The 17,491-nt window shown below is 39.1% G+C and overlaps 1 protein-coding gene across 1 annotated transcript in view; it reads right to left on the minus strand.

The window, feature by feature from the left end:
- The window catches only part of TRAPPC9 (trafficking protein particle complex subunit 9), a 321,801-nt gene that overhangs the window by 254,021 nt on the left and 50,289 nt on the right, over nucleotides 1–17,491 (minus strand). The window contains exons 15-16 of the mRNA XM_063299706.1: nucleotides 15,370–15,522; nucleotides 9,187–9,311 (exon numbers count right to left, since the gene is read on the minus strand). Of these exons, the coding sequence (XP_063155776.1) occupies nucleotides 9,187–9,311; nucleotides 15,370–15,522 (278 nt within the window). The remainder of the gene's footprint in view (nucleotides 1–9,186; nucleotides 9,312–15,369; nucleotides 15,523–17,491) is intronic.

Genomic DNA, 17,491 nt, shown 5'->3' on the forward strand with positions numbered 1-17,491 from the left:
GACTTCACCAGATGGACAACACCGAAATCAGATTGACTACATCCTTTGCAGCCAAGGGTGGCGGACATCTGTACAGTCGGTAAAAACAAGGCCTGGAGCTGACTGTAGTTCAGATCACGAACTTCTTCTTGCACAATTTAGGATCAGACTAAAGAGATTAGGGAAGACCCACAGATCAGCTAGATAGGAGCTCACTAATATTCCTAAGGAAAATGCAGTGGAGGTGAAGAATAGATTTAAGGGACTGGACTTAGTAGATAGGGTCCCGGAAGAACTCTGGACAGAAGTTTGCAACATTGTTCAGGAGGCGGCAACAAAATACATCCCAAAGAAAGAGAAAACCAAGAAGGCAAAATGGCTGTCTGCTGAGACACTAGAAGTAGCCCAAGAAAAAAGGAAAGCAAAAGGCAACAGTGATAGGGAGACATATGCCCAATTAAATGCAAAATTCCAGAGGTTAGCCAGAAGAGATAAGGAATTATTTTTAAACAAGCAATGCGCGGAAGTGGAAGAAGACAATAGAATAGGAAGGACAAGAGACCTCTTCCAGAAAATTAGAAACATCGGAGGTAAATTCCAGGCCAAAATGGGTATGATCAAAAACAAAGATGGCAAGGACCTAACAGAAGAAGAAGAGATCAAGAAAAGGTGGCAAGAATATACAGAAGACCTGCATAGGAAGGATAACAATATTGGGGATAGCTTTGATGGTGTGGTCAGGGAGCTAGAGCCAGACATCCTGAAGAGTGAGGTTGAATGGGCCTTAAGAAGCATTGCTAATAACAAGGCAGCAGGAGACGATGGCATCCCAGCTGAACTGTTCAAAATCTTGCAAGATGATGCTGTCAAGGTAATGCATGCTATATGCCAGCAAATTTGGAAAACACAAGAATGGCCATCAGATTGGAAAAAATCAACTTATATCCCCATACCAAAAAAGGGAAACATGAAAGAATGTTCAAACTATCGAACAGTGGCACTCATTTCACATGCCAGTAAGGTAATGCTCAAGATCCTGCAAGGTAGACTTCAGCAATTCATGGAGCGAGAATTGCCAGATGTACAAGCTGGGTTTAGAAAAGGCAGAGGAACTAGGGACCAAATTGCCAATATCCGATGGATAATGGAAAAGACCAGGGAGTTTCAGAAAAACATCTATTTCTGTTTGATTGACTATTCTAAAGCCTTTGACTGTGTGGACCATAACAAATTGTGGCAAGTTCTTAGTGGTATGGGGATACCAAGTCATCTTGTATGCCTCCTGAAGAATCTGTATAACGACCAAGTAGCAACAGTAAGAACAGACCACGGAACAACGGACTGGTTTAAGACTGGGAAAGGAGTACGGCAGGGCTGTATACTCTCACCCTACCTATTCAACTTGTACGCAGAACACATCATGCGACAAGCTGGGCTTGAGGAATCCAAGGCTGGAGTTAAAATCACTGGAGGAAACATTAACAATTTCAGATATGCAGAAGATACCACTTTGATGGCTGAAAACGAAGAGAAACTGAGGAGCCTTATGATGAAGGTGAAAGAAGAAAGTGCAAAAGCTGGCTTGCAGCTAAACCTCAAAAAAACCAAGATTATTATCACTTATGGGACGAATCTCTGCAATTAAGATGAATATTCTGTCGAAGATGCTATTTTTATTTCAAACTATTCCAATATTTATAACTGATAAAACTTTTAAATTATGGCAAAAAGATCTTTTAAAATTTATTTGGCAAGGGAAAAGACCAAGAATTAAATTTAAATTACTACAAGAAGACAAGGAAAGAGGAGGCTTGGGTCTTCCTGATTTCAGGCTATATTATGAGGCATGTGGTTTATTATGGTTAAAAGAATGGATCACCCTACAAGATCATGAATTACTAAATTTAGAATGGCATGATTTAAAATTTGGATCGCGCGGCTTCTTATGGTATAACAAATTGAAAGTAAATAAAACATTTAACAATCATTGTATTAGATCGTCATTCCTTAAAATTTGGGAAAAATATAAATCTACTCTAACATCGACAATACCACTATGGATTTCCCCACAAGAAGCTTTTGTAAGGCAAGAAACAATAGGAAACTATAAGTGGCTAAAATATTTGGATTTGATAAAATTCGAAGAGACTAAATTTACAATGAAAGCAAGAGAACTGGAAAATGAAGGATATTTATGTCATTGGTTTACATATATTCAATTAAAAGAACAATTTAAAATAGATGCTAAAAGTTACAAATTTACAAAAAAACTATCTTGGTGGGATGAACAAATCTATGCTAATAATGACCACATGATCTCTAAAATATATAAAATGTTATTACAAATGAGAATACTAAATGTACAAATTAAGCAATGTATGAATAAATGGGAGAAAAATTTTGGATAATATATTGAATATGATGTTTGGGAAAGAATGTGGACTAAGGGATTAAAATTTACATCAAATTATAATTTAAAAGAAACTTTTTATAAAATGATGTACATGTGGTATACCACCCCTGAAAAATTATTGAAAATGTTTTGAAATACGTCAAATGTCTGTTGGAAATGTAAAAAAGAAATTGGAACTTTATACCATATGTGGTGGACCTGTAAAAAAGCGAAAAAATTTTGGTCATCTATACATAATATAATTTGTAACATGCTGGCAGTTAATATTGATAAATTACCGGAACTCTATTTATTGGGCTTTATGAACAAAGATTTGGAAAAAAACTATGGAAAACTTCTACTGTATTTGATTACTTCGGCCCGAATTCTCTACGCTGCGAAGTGGAAAGAAGAATTAATCCCATCTGTGGAGGAATGGATACTTAAATCCCTAAATTTGGCGCAAATGGCAAAACTGACAGACCAACTAAATGATAAAAATATGGAAGATTTTCAAAAGGACTGGACACCTTTTTTCAAATATGTGGAATGGACTCAAAAACCTAATATGAATATATAGTATATAAATAGCAAATTACTTAACTGTTTAATCTATTAGAATTAATGAAGGCAATTTAGAGAATTAAGGAAAAAAAATAACACGCTAGGATACTAAGCTGTACCGTCTAGAAAGTTGGAAACCCTAATCTTTCTATTTATTTATTTATTTATTTATTTATTTTTCATCTTATCCCCCCTTTTTATTTTTTTATATATATATATATATATATATATATATATATTTCCTTTTTTCTTTTTCTTCTCTCTTCTTTTCTTTTTTGTATTGTAAGATATTATTGTTTGTATGTAATTCTATGTTTATTAAATAAATTAATAAAGATTTCAAAAAAAAACAAAACCAAGATTATGGCAACCAGCTTGATTGATAACTGGCAAATAGAGGGAGAAAATGTAGAAGCAGTGAAAGACTTCGTATTTCTAGGTGCGAAGATTACTGCAGATGCTGACTGCAGTCAGGAAATCAGAAGACGCTTAATCCTTGGGAGAAGAGCAATGACAAATCTCGATAAAATAGTTAAGAGCAGAGACATCACACTGACAACAAAGGCCCGCATAATTCAAGCAATGGTGTTCCCCATAGTAACATATGGCTGCAATAGCTGGACCATAAGGAAGGCTGAGCGAAAGAAGATCGATGCTTTTGAACTGTGGTGTTGGAGGAAAATCCTGAGAGTGCCTTGGACTGCAAGAAGATCAAACCAGTCCATCCTCCAGGAAATCAAGCCAGACTGCTCACTTGAGGGAATGATATTAAAGGCAAAACTGAAATACTTTGGCCACATCATGAGAAGACAGGACACCCTGGAGAAGATGCTGATGCTAGGGAGAGTGGAAGGCAAAAAGAAGAGGGGCCGACCAAGGGCAAGGTGGATGGATGACATTCTAGAGGTGATGGACTCGTCCCTGGGGGAACTGGGGGTGTTGACGACCGACAGGAAGCTCTGGCGTGGGCTGGTCCATGAAGTCATGAAGAGTCAGAAGCGACTAAACAAATAAACAACAACAGACCTGTTGCAGAGGGCCCGAAAAAGCTGGACCTCAGGAATGCATATAACCTCATTCAGGTAAAAGAGGGTCATGAATACCTGACTGCCTTCAATATCAGGTATAGAAAGTTTGAGTATACTGTAATGCCGTTTGGACTGGCTAAGCGTGGGGCAGTATTTTCCAGATTCATGAATCATATTTTTTCTGACATAATCAATGCCTATGTGGTAATTTATTTGGATGATATCTTAATCAATTCTGATGATGCAACATCTCATGTTACGCACTTCAGAAACGTGTTGCGAAGACTGAGGGAGAATAAGCTTTTTGCCAAGTTGGAAAAGTGTGCATTCAATCTGCATCAGGTGGACTATCTGGGGTACAGGATCTCCACAGAAGGGCTGCAGATGGACCCAGCTAAGGTGCAAGCAGTGTTGTCATGGCACCTTCCCCGTAATGTGAAAGATGTGCAGTGCTTCCTGGGATTTGCCAACTTTTACAGAAAGTTCATTCCTAATGAAAAAAACCTCTCTCAACTTTTAAAGAAGGGAAGGAGATTTGCTTGGACAGCACATGAGCAATCGGCATTCCAAGAGTTAAAGAGGAGTCCCTCCTTTGGGGGCGGGAGATGGGCAGTAATAAAATTCGACAAATAAATAAATAAATAAATAAAACAGCTGTTTGCCTCTCAGCCCCTCCTCCACCACCCCAATCCCTCCCGGCAGTTTGTGCTCCAGGCTGATGCTTCTGATGTGGCTGTACGAGACTTGCTATTGCAGGCTGGGAAAGGAGAAGGGAGGGAATTGCTCCCATGCGCCTTTTTCTCTTGCATGCTGTTACCCACAGAAAGAAACTATGATATATTTAATAAAGAGTTGCTAGTAATCAAGACAGCATTCCAGGAATGGAAGCAGTGGCTGAAAGGAGCAGCATTTCCTATACAGGTGTGCACAGACCATAAAAATTTGGAACTTATGCAAAGTACTCAGTCACTCACCCCTCGGCAGGTCAGATGGAGTCAGTTTTTTCCTGTTTCAATTTGTACATAACATACGTCCCTGGGTCCAAAAACTAACTACCAGATGCCCTTTCCCATAAACCGGAGTACATCTTGGCACAACAGCCAAACCCCCATGTGAAAATATTTCATCCTTAAAACTTTAGGCAACACTGCAAGGATGGCAAGCCAGAGAGGTTGGGAGCAGGATAGCAAGCTGAGGATCTCTTTGCATGAATCAAGGCGCAGCAGCTGCAAGACCCATATGTAAGGGCCTGGATGGATGACCTCCAGGGGACCCAACAAGGTACTATTTCCCCATTTTCACTGGAAGAGGGACAACTCTGGCATAATGGTCGCCTGTATGTTCCCCTTCCAATAAGGGAGGAAGTGTTTCAATTTTGCCACACTAATGAGACGGCTGGGCATGGGGGAGTTTTTAAAATGGACTACTGGTGGCCGAAAATGGTTGCAGACTTAACAGACTATGTTGCTTCATGCCACATCTGTTGACGTGCTAAATCACTTCAGGGGAAGCCAGCAGGATTGCTGCAGCCTTCATGCATACCACCCCAACCATGGAATATAGTCTCCATGGACTTCATAACCAATCTACCCCCTGTGCAAGGATATACATCAGTACTAGTAGTGGATCTTTTCACCAAAATGGCCCATTTTATACCATGCAGGAGACTTCCCAACAGCCCAAGCCATGGCACAGCTTTTTTTGGACTATGTTTTTACATACAGAGGGATGGTTAATCACACAATAAGCAACAAAGGCAGTCAATTTACTTCCAGATTTTGGAAGGCACTTTTCCATTTACTAACTGTACAGATTCACCTGTCCTCTGCCCACCACCCTTCCACAAATGGGGAGGCAGAAAAACCAGGTGTTGCAACAGTATCTAAGATGCTACAGCACATACAGCCAGGATAACTGGCCAGCTCTACTCCCATTAGCAGAGTTCGCATACAACAATTCTGTGCAATCATCAGTCGGCGTGTCCGTTTCAAGCAATGTATGGAGTCCCCCCATGAGTTTTACCTACAACCACACAACAAGGAGTGGTTCCTAGCACTGCAGACTTTCTCCAAGAACAGCAAGCAGCAAAGAGCAATTGTTAAGGGCGAAAGCAGCATATAAAAGAGCTGCAGATGCTCACAGACAGGAGGGGCCAGCGACTTCAGAGGGGGACAAAGTATGGCTCTCTACTAAGTTCTTAATTTTGAACAGGCCATTAAAAAAGTTCGTGGGCCCGTTCACTGTTGTGAGACAGGTAAACCCAGTAGCTTATTGCTTGCAACTGCCAGCTTCTATGAAGGTACACCCCGTGTTTCATCACTCCTCACTGGTCAAAAAAGTGTCTCCCAGCGCTCTGCGATCCCACGATTCACCACCCTCATCAGTGATAGTGGATGGGGAAGAAAAATATGAGGTAGAGACTATTTTGGACTCAAGAAGAGGGAAGGGGATTCAGTATTTAATTCACTGGAAAGGGTACTCAGAGGCAGAGTACTCACGGGAGAATGCAAGAGATGGACACACTCCCAGGTTGGTGTACCAGTTTTATCAACATTTCCCTGACAAGCCACGGCCTCACAAGATCCATTAAAATTCCACAAACATCCAAGCAAGCAGAGACGTTTGTGAATGTACAGAAGGTTTCCTCAGAAGGGGCCCAGGGGCAGGGAGTCGCAGGGGACAAGGAGGCTCGGACGTCGACTTCGGGCATCAGCTCCCAAGGGAGAGGGGGGTGAATGTTTCTAATCATGTAGCTGTTTTGCAGGAAGAGTCACCTGGCATGGAGTAGTTATCAGAAATGGACAGAAGCACTGCATCTTCACTTTTTCTACCCCCACTGCCTAGTTCCCATGAGAACTCAGAGGGAGAGGCTGACTCTGAAGAGGGGGGTGATGTTATGGAATGTGTCTCTGAAGGGGGGGTGTGACGTGGTAGATTTCGGTGATGCTGCTGGTTCTCAGCAAGGAGGGAGCATACTCCAAGGAGGTGGAGGAGGTAAGCGGAGGCACAGTCCTGGAGGCAATGGTGGGAAAACGAAGAGGCTCAGGATAGCCCCGCCCTAGAGACTTCCCAGGTTATTTCCCCTCTGGTTAGGTAGAGCAGCTTTAGTCTGGCAAGATTCTGCCTATACAGTCTGAGCAAACAGAGAACTGTAGTTTGAATGGACAGATTCTCCGTTGTTCCTGGGCTGGGCTTGACACATTCTGACTGAACACTAAGGTCACTTCAATGTTTTAAAATGATATTATTTGTTAGATTTATATTCCTCCAAGAGGTCAAGGAGGTAAATACCCTAATCCCTCCTCCATTTTCCCCTTAAAAGACCATCCTGTGAGTGGGTGGCGTGGTGCGGGCAGGTGGCACGGCATAGGTGGGTGGTGTGGTGTAGTGTGGGCGGGTGGGCAGTGTGGCATGGGTGGGTGGCACAGTGGGTGGGCGGTGCAGTGCAGGTGGGCAGTGTGGCCAGGCGGTGTAGGCAGGCAGCTGGGTTTGCCACTTCGCAGGGCAGGGTGCAGGGCTTCCAAAAGGGTAGAGATGGGGGGGAGATAGGTGGGTGGGGAGAGTTGAAGCACCCCTGAAGTTTTAAGTACAGGCGGGCTGTCAAGTGCCCAAATTTTGATCACACGACTGCAGGAGTGCTGCAACAGTTATAATTTCAGGCCCAGGTCGTAAGTCGTAATTTCAAACAGTCACTGAATAAATGTTCGTTAAGTGAAGACTACTGTATTGCAGGCACAAAAAGGTCATATATAAACAGACCTCCCTACTGCAGACAGGAATCAAAACATGTGTGCATGTGTGTATGAGTCCTTTCCAGGCCTATGCCTTTTATTCTGCCTTTTCAAATTAACAGACCTTGGGCTGCTCTTTTCTTGATTTTGAGAGTTGGCGACATCTATTCCATGTTGACACAATGACACTGATTCCCATCTTGCTAGCTTCAGCCCTTACCCACAATGAGTTAGGATGCCTTGCCTAATGTACAACCTAAGGGTCAAGTCTTGCGAGCCATGACTCTTGAGATCAGAATTTTAACCTGCATCCTATATGTTTAATCCTATGTTCTACATCTTCCCCAAGATTGCTTGCTTACTGCAAGTTTCATACATTCATGCTCAATCTGTGTACTACTACTGAACTGTCATAGAGGTTCCAACATAGGAAACCATTTCAATGATGTTTTCGCTACTCCTGCAGCAGCACTATAAAGCAAAATAACAGTGGAACATACTTTACTGAAATATACCAGATATTTCCAAATTTTAATTGCTCTACGAATATATTCATCTATGACTTGGTTTTATCAAAATATGTTTTTTTTAAAAAAAAGCAAAATGAATGTAGATTTAAATTAGTTATTCTGAAGAAGCCTGTCATACAGATGCAAAGATCAAGCCAAATCTCAAAAAGCTAGAGAATTCCTGGAAGTTTGGCATTCAGACAAATCGGCTATAAATAGACACATAGAGATAAATCACATTCACACACCATACAAAAGTGACAATAAAAAACCTAGGAAGGAAACAAAAGGACTAGAACGCATTCTCTCCAGCCAATACTCAGATAAGCAGGGATCAACACCAGACAAATAGGGCAGGAAACCGAATCAAGGAACCACCAAGGAGGAAACCACATCCCCAGCAAAAATGGCAGGATAAGTTGCTGTATATTCCTGCCCTGTGGAACATCATCCCCCTGGAGATTAGATTGGTACAGACCCTGCTGGCCTTTTGAAAGATCCTGAAAACATGGTTTTGCCAATAGGCATGAGGACCAGGAAATGTGGCAGAGCAAGCTCAGTGGTTGGGTTAGTGTTACTGTTAGATGTGATTGCCTCAGTTATGAATTTTATGAATTTTTATGGTATTTTATAGGCTTTTATGTTGTCATTTTCTTTTTTTTTAAGTGTTGTATTGTTCTTTTTGTTGTTTTATATTTGTTTTGTTTGTAAGCCACCCATATAGAAGACAGCTATATAAATTCAAATAATAAATAAATAAATAAATATAAACAGGCAGCAAACCCCACACTCACTAGCACTGATGATGTTACCTAGTCGGGTAATGAAACGTCTGCAAGCCAACAACCAAGCTCAGAGAGCACCAAAAACTTCACAGTTCAACCCTGAGCTACAGATATTGTCTATTGCATAGAAATCTGCATTGTAATGGAAAGTATTTAATATAAGTTACAGAACTAATTATTGCAGGGCTGATCACCTACCTTTATGTGACTGAAGTCACCAACCTTAGTGGCTTCCTGTGGATTTATAGGCTTATTTTCTATACGTGGCTTTATCACTTGTCGAATTGGACTGGAAAGTGGAAGACCACTCACACTAATTCCATCTAGAAAATAGGGAAAAGGTCAAAATTACTCACTTTCATTTTCTAGGATACTTTCCAAATTCTTATCTAAAGACTGTGTTCCCATGACATGCTTTCCCATACCTAATCATGGTTTATTGAACTCAATTTTCTGTGTTCACAGGATGAACTGAACTATAAACTATACCACATATTAGGCTAAAATCCAGTTGAATAATTTTAGTTCTATTTGGTCCACAAACACAGCCAATAAGATGGTATTTGATTCAAATAAATTTGAATGTTTTACATAGTGTAAAGAAGAGAAGATTAAACCATTTGAACTGAAGTCTGAAAAGAATGGGGACAATAATCACAAAGAGAAGTACAGGAACACCTGCAAATCGCAACTGAATCACAGCTTGCTCTTTTGATTTGGAACGTGATCAGAAACTGTAGCTGATTTGGATCTAAGAATGGTAAATAATTTGACTGTGTGAAGACAAAAAAGAAGCACAGAAGTCCAAAGCTTATTCATGATTGGAATAATGTGCTTGGGAAATACTTAGAATAATATTCTAAGGCAATCTTGAAAACAGAGACATTGAGGAAGAAATCAGCATATTTTTAACGTAATAGAGATGCTAAATCTAAATGTGACCAAAGAAAGCAATATTCAATAAGCGTTAAATGGATAAACATTTATTAGTATGAACTATTCCCAGTAAAACAGCATTAATATTTGTCAGATAGCCTAATATTAATAATCACACTGTGACATTATATTATACCAAGAATCTTTACAAGTGATTTACATAAAACCTTCCATGTGCCACTCTACATGTTATAGAGCGGACTACAAGCCTGCCTTTTAAAATCTATCCCTTTATCGTAACAGATATTTACTGCTATGCCAAGAGAAGGGTTGACTTTTAAAGAAGTAGCTTCTGTCTAGAGAAAAAAGGTGAACATCACAGCTCATTAACCTGTTATTTCCAAAGGCAAAAAATTGATTTCAACCTTTAGCTTTGACTCTAGTTAAATGAATATCAACTAGCTGTTATATTTGTTGTTATATCTGATATTGATTTGTTTTGGTATTTATTTTGCATTTTATGTTTTAACGTGATTCATGCAAGTTGGGATGTATGGCACTCAGATTCATTTGCAATTCAAACAGGAAGATGCGTAAATACATTAGTGGCCAGATCTTTGTTAGATGCCTGTGCATGCCTTAGAAAAGGAGCAAGCCGTTACCAACTGACTGCTTATCAAGTGCAGGCAAACTGTCCTTACCCTAACCTAGATATGAACTGATTGTTTAAGAAAAAATTAAACACAACAAGCAGAAACCAAAGAGCTCATTTTCCAATCCTGGAGTAGTGGGATATGACGGTCCTCCAGAGAAGCATCCTAGTTCTTTGTGTACCTTCTCTGCTCTTTCCTTTGCCTAACTGCAGCATAAAAGAGCACAAGTCATCTGACTGTGCACGTGAGTTTACCTATGAAAGAAAGTTTTCATGCTTCAGAAAGCAAGACTAAGACTGGGCCAGTCCTTTTTTGCTATAAATAGGGATATTAACATTATCTGAGTTTTGCTTCCACAAGCAAAACTCAGATAACCTCAAACAATTTCTCTTTTGGGGGGCATTTTAATCTATGTATATCACTCCATCAGTCTAAGACTTCTGACGCCAAGCACAATACACCTTCATTCTAAGGGTCTGCTAACTTCTCCAACGGAATAGCAAATGTATTTCCATCTAAAATCCGTTAGAACAAAGTAATTAACTTACCTTTATTAATACTGGCTTAATACTAAATAATTTATAATGAAGTAGAAAACAAACACTGTGTATTTAGTACTGCAACTGTTAATTAAAGTATGAAGTCATTAGATTTTTATCAACATATTATAATACTTTTGCCTGGAAGAATTTGTGGAACACCAACTGCAACTTATAAATTATGTACGCAGTATTTCTCTTGCATTACTAAAATTATCAAGTTTGTGGGATAGTGAGCAATACAGCTTTTCAGTTACATTCTAGGAAATGCTGAAAAAATGCTTTTCTCTCTGCTACCACCATGTACAATGTAAAAGGGGAGCATGGTGGGAGTAGTGTGTTATAGGAAAATTAAACAAGGTAAGGGAAACCTACAGAGCACATCTGCTGGAGTTCTTTCCAAGACCTTAATATTAGCGCTGCTCCGTCATGTGACCAGGACTGGAGCAGTCAGCAGCATTCCAACCCACTGCCCCAAGTGTCTCTCCTGTAGGAATCATGAGGAGGGGAGATTTTTCCGTTTTCTTTCCTTTTTTTCCTTCACTTCTTCCCCCACATCAGTATGATCCTGTTCTGTTCTGGTTTGGACAGTCATCTTGCGGATGGACAGACACTGACAATGTTCCAAGTCCCTGTACGCAATTTTTTTTTGCATCACTCCATTAGGCTGGAATCAATAAAAAGGATGAATTGGCTTGGTCAACTAACTTTCAGAGAACTAAATTTAACCCAGACCAGACTGAGGGTTAAACTAATTCCATGCACTTAGATTTATCATGGGAATATATAAACCAGGCAGTCAAGCCCTATATGTATACTCCTAGATGGAAAAATTGCTGAAAAGCAACTAGAAAGGCAAGCCACTTCATTGCAGAACTGCCAAAGTCTGACCGCACAGAACACTCCTTCCAAACAATGATGGTTTCAACAACCAAGCCATGCCGCCACTACCTTCCAGGAAAGGAACCAATACTGTCAGGAAGCCTTGCCAGGACTCCCTTGCTGCTAGGCTCATCGATTATCTGCCTTTCTTGGAGAAACTGGGTGATGAGTTTACACAGCTACTGCGATTTTCTCATATGTAAGATCTGGTTAGGTGGCTGTCTAGGATGAGGGATCAGGACCAGTATTTCTTGCATTTTTCCACAGCCTTTCAGACTCGGACTCTAGCTGCCAATTAGCTATCAACCTGTTCAAGGAGTTACTTTTAGTCTATAGGTCCTGAAACAGTTGAGTACCAAGTTACTGAAAAACTATACTCTGGTTTATTAAAACTATTTGCTTCTATATAAGCCTATGCAATTTTGCATTCTGAGAAAAGTTTCTGCTTATTGTACCTCATGCTGTTTACTTGGCAGCGTTTGGAGGACATTGTTTCAAAAATGTAGAATCATCTTTCCATTGAGATCAGATTTCAGTTAAAGATTTTTATTTGCAAAACATTTGTTTTTCCTATCAGCCTAATTGCAATCCTCCCTGATAACTGATTTTATTATTTTTAATTTTACACACAATAATATCTATTGTTATATTGGCATCATTGTGATTATTTTAATGTAAATTCCTTTTATATTTTTAGTAAAATGAAAATCACCTTATACATTTTAAAATAAATAAAATAAGCCATATACATGTTTTATAAATGATAATGAAAATTATTCACATCTCTCATCTCCCAAATACGGAAATTTTAGTTATGGTGGTACATGACATTTCTTGTTACTGTATTCTCCTAAATAACAGTTCTTTGCACTGTACTGTGAATTTCTAGAGTTAGCGTGGTTTTAAGGAGCTCTGGGGGAAAATTAAAAATGACTTGTCTAGCCCACAGCCACCATAATTTATGATGCGTTTGCAAAAGCACAGTACCAAACAGTTCATAACTCAAGCAGAGAAGGAAGCTGATTTCAAATATGTAGTCAAATACAGACCATCCAATTGTTTTTATGGTTTCTTTTCCTTTTTCTCTTTTTTTGCTTTCTGCACACAAGACAAGAAGAATAAGAACAGAAGCCTGTTATCCCCCACTATGTACTATGATGTGTATGCACATCTTTATGCAACCCTCCAGTAAGTTTGACTGAAACCGTAATACTTAAAATGATTTACAGAGAGGCATCAGCAGGATCTGATGCCTTAATCAAAATGTACCACCACTACACCATGGCAATGGAGCTTCACCCATTTCATTTGAGTATGTGATGTCACGATGCCAGTTCAAAATAGATAAACTTATAATGCAACAATGCACCGCTGCTTTTGTCATTTGCCCCACTCCCACCCCGTGTACATTTCTGAACTAGGAAAACTATCAGGGTTTGATGATTTTCCAAATATCAAATGTACCAAATGTAGGCATCTAATTTTCAGCTCCTCTAAACCAACTCTTCTTGCATGCTTGGGAACAATCAGACTCTGTCTTAACCTATCAGTCGTGGGTGTGGGTGGGTGTGCGCTCACACGACTTTATTTTTGTGAGGGTAGAAGTGAGCCAAATCAAAGTAAAGTGTAAAGCAGTATCACTGGTAATAAGAAAATTCCAAATTGTTCACATCACAGATTCATACTTGATCAACTAATATGGCTATCACACTAGCCATAAGAAAGTTTTTATATCAGGGTATCAGATACTTTTTTAAAAAGAAAGAAGGTGTGCAAAAATAGAGCCAAAATCAAGTAAATAACAGCTTGATTAGAAATGATCCCTGAGAAAGGTACAAAATTTTGGATCATTCCTATTCCCAAAGCCCTCAAGGCAGTCAGGCAAAAGATGTAGGAAGAATAAATGTGACTTGCTTGTTGTTCCACATTGTCCTCTTTCCTCTATTAATTCAAGCTAGAATGAGTTTTACTAGATTGACACTGACATTAAGAAAAACCCAAAGCCTGGTCCTGCTCACAGGACATATGTATTTTGAATCCAGTAGATCCAAAACTATTGAACAGTTGCAATGCACTCCACATAGGGCTGTCCTGGAAGACTATCCTGAAGCTGCAACTGGCCCAGTATGCGTGGGTGCACCTCAGTATGCCAATATAACACCTCTACTTCACAAGCTGCACTGGCTTCCAGTGGGCTTCCAGGTACAATTCAAGGCACTGGGTATCACCTATAAAGCCCTTCGAGGAGGACAAGGTAGGAGTGCCTGTCTCTGGTTGTTTATGCCCATCCCACAGACTTCAACAGAACAAGCACATTCCAGATCCCTTCACTGAAGCAATGCCATCTGATGGGACCTGGGAGGCATGCCTCTTCAGTTATGATGACTGCCCTGTGAATTGATTCCCATCCCCATTGACATTTGACTAGCCCCAACCATGTTAGCCTTGGAGAAGGCTTTAAAGACCTGGATGTTCCCTCAGGCATCAGAGCCAAAATGTTAGGAGGAAGGTTGAGAATATGTGGTTATATTCTGATAGTGTGACTTGTTTTTACTATTATGGTTTTGGGGGAGTTGCAAACTGTGATTTTGTTTTATGGTTGCATGCCAACAGAGTTGTATTTTTGCAAGTTGGGCAGCCAAATAAATAAATAACCAACCAACCAACCAACCCACCCTGCCCATATCCTTGTTAAACTCTCTCTTCTAAGCTTAATATTCCCTATAACTGGCAGGGGAAACAGTTAATAATGGATTTATCAAGGATGCAAAATGGCCTGCCCAAAGATGACATCTTTCCTTCATTCTATCCTAATCCCTTTTGGACAGTCACTTAAGAAGGAATCTATTAATATAGTTCTGCTGAAGTTCAAATTTGCATCAATCTTTAGGAAATATATGAAGTAGCAATTGGAAATTTGGTTTAAATAAATGGTTCAATTTGTTTTTTCTTGATTCAAATCAGGTTATCACTGATCAAAGTCCACTTCAGAATGAATGAATGAATGAATGAATGAATGAATGAATGAATGAATGAATTTTTTGTTTTACATTCTCCCTGCCTAAGTACCTCATCCACTAGGCAGAAACCTTCTTATATATTTTGGAATCTGGAAAGCAGGATTGTATTATCTACAAAATGAGCATGAATATATTTTTTACAAATTATTTTCACAAACCTTAAGACATAATTCTCTTCCTCTTCCTGATTGATATGAATAGCAAGAACTATTATAAATTAAATAGCAACATGAACTCTGCTTTTAAAGACATATGTAGGATCAGCTATCAGTTGCTTTTACCATTTCCATGACATTAATATTTGCAAAATAGAAAGGTTTTACTCTTAAGCTTTCAAATATGCTTTACTAATGAGGGAAGCCTGTCAAAATTAAAATGTAGCCCTTCGTATTAAAATAAAACTAAACCCACCGTCATTCAGGTCTTGTAGAAGGTTTTCCTGACAGGAGAAATCAAGCTTGACTTTAATGTACACAGTAAATACAGCAATACTTCCTGGCTGTAAAGGAAACTGGGAGAGGGTATCTTCTAGATTCCAACTCAAGAAGTCACCAAACAGTTTTCCTAAGATAAAAATATGCATAGGTTATATGTAAATGGAAACACGTTTAATGTATATCCCTTCAATAAAATAATTCAATATGAAATACATATGAATTTCCAGAGATTTTAATGATATTTAATGATTTCTCAGGAAATTAAAAAAAAAACTGATTTCCATCCTTCAATGTTTCTATAATACAACAAAAGCAGGTACTGTGAGGTGATTAAACAACATTTTTCCACTATTTTCATGAATAAACTGGGAAGGTTTCCCCCCTAATCAGATAACGAGGAATATAAAAATTGGTTTTTTTAAATGTACTCTTAAAATTTCTTTAAAATTAGACTTCATCTAATACTGAATGAGATTTCCATAAAACATATTTAGAATAGTATTCTATGTTATGTATAATACCAGAAGATTTGAACTGTCAGTTCCTGACTTTTTGTTCTTTAGTTGTATATGGTTAGTCTTCACAAACTTAAGTCTACTACTACCACCCGGGGTAGTAAGAATGGCTGTTCCTATATTTCAGCTCAAAATATGGTTTTGTAGAGGGGAAAACGGTTTTCTCGGTCCTAGTCGAAACCAGCCCGGAATGAACTGGAAATTCTTCACAGTATGTGAAGTATTTAAAACATGTGTAAAAACTGTCTATTGGGAAATTTAAGAAACTACATGTATTAGTGCGGACAAATCTCTCTGCTTATAAAGCACGATCCATCAATCCATCTTGACGCAGTATTCAAATCCAAATCTGTCTCTATGTATGCATGAGTAACAGTTACCTTGAGAGCTGTCATTTCCCAGTGTAGGCATGACAGTTATATTAACACCCAACTGCCCCCTACCACCCAGCGTGACAAACACAAAGGAAGATGTTCGTTAAGCTGTAGGGACAGTGAGAAAAGGAGTGCTGGATTTAAACTGCAGTGATGTAAGAGGGAACCAGGAGGCAGTATGGGACCTGTTTTACCTGTATTAGGAATTATCAGATGTATATAGCCAGATCTTATTCTATGGGGTTCAAACCCACTACCGGGAACTGAACTCATGGATAATTGCATTTTACATAACTACATACAGCACATTAGCTTTAGAAACTATCCAGGTTCTGCTGTTCATTTATTTATTTAAAAGCTTCATATGGCCGCCCATCTTAAGCAACTCTGGGCAGCTCACAACAACAATAAAACCAATAAATAAAACAATAATAAAATCATGTTCAGCAGTGATGCAGGAAGAGATATATACAGTCTATCAGAATGGTACACTGTATGGGTATACAGTCCACCTACAGTCCACATGACATAATATAACATCTGTATCTCATACAGTTTACCTTCCTTCAAGCTTGAGAAAGACAGATGTTGGAGGGTTTGAATCCCATGTAATAAGATCTGGCTATGTACATCTGAAGATTTCTAGTAAGAATGAAACCATGTCTCCTGATGGTCAATGTAACTGAAAACACCAAACAGGATATACAGTGTGTAAAAAGTAGGGAAATTTCCTCCCCGCCTCTCCAAGGGGAGTGGTGGAAGTCACGTAAAATCTTGTACATCAGGTCATGACATAATGTAACATCTGTATCTCTCTCTCTCTCTCTCTGAGACCTTAAGAGAAAGGTGGACTGTATATATAATTTAGATAGATTGTAAAAGAAAACAGCACTCTCATATTGACTGAGGGCAATTTACTGCTCAAAATGGCGTCCTCCTGCCCTACAGTAAAGCTTCTTATATAGTCTTGCTGTTGAGTATCTGAGCAGCATCCAAGGAGTTTGAGCTGGGGAGCCAATGTATGTATGTATGTATGTATATGAAAGATTTCAAATATCCCTATCCAGATGACGGAAGAATTACTTTATATCCCCAAATTCCTCTAAAATCTATGAAACTACATCATATGCCATATGATATTTACTATCAGTGAAAATGTTTTATTTGAAAGCTGAACATAGATTTCTTTGATAAGATTGTAACTAAC

The sequence above is a fragment of the Candoia aspera genome, chromosome 3 (assembly GCF_035149785.1).
Source record: "Candoia aspera isolate rCanAsp1 chromosome 3, rCanAsp1.hap2, whole genome shotgun sequence".
Taxonomy (NCBI): Eukaryota; Metazoa; Chordata; class Lepidosauria; order Squamata; family Boidae; genus Candoia; species Candoia aspera.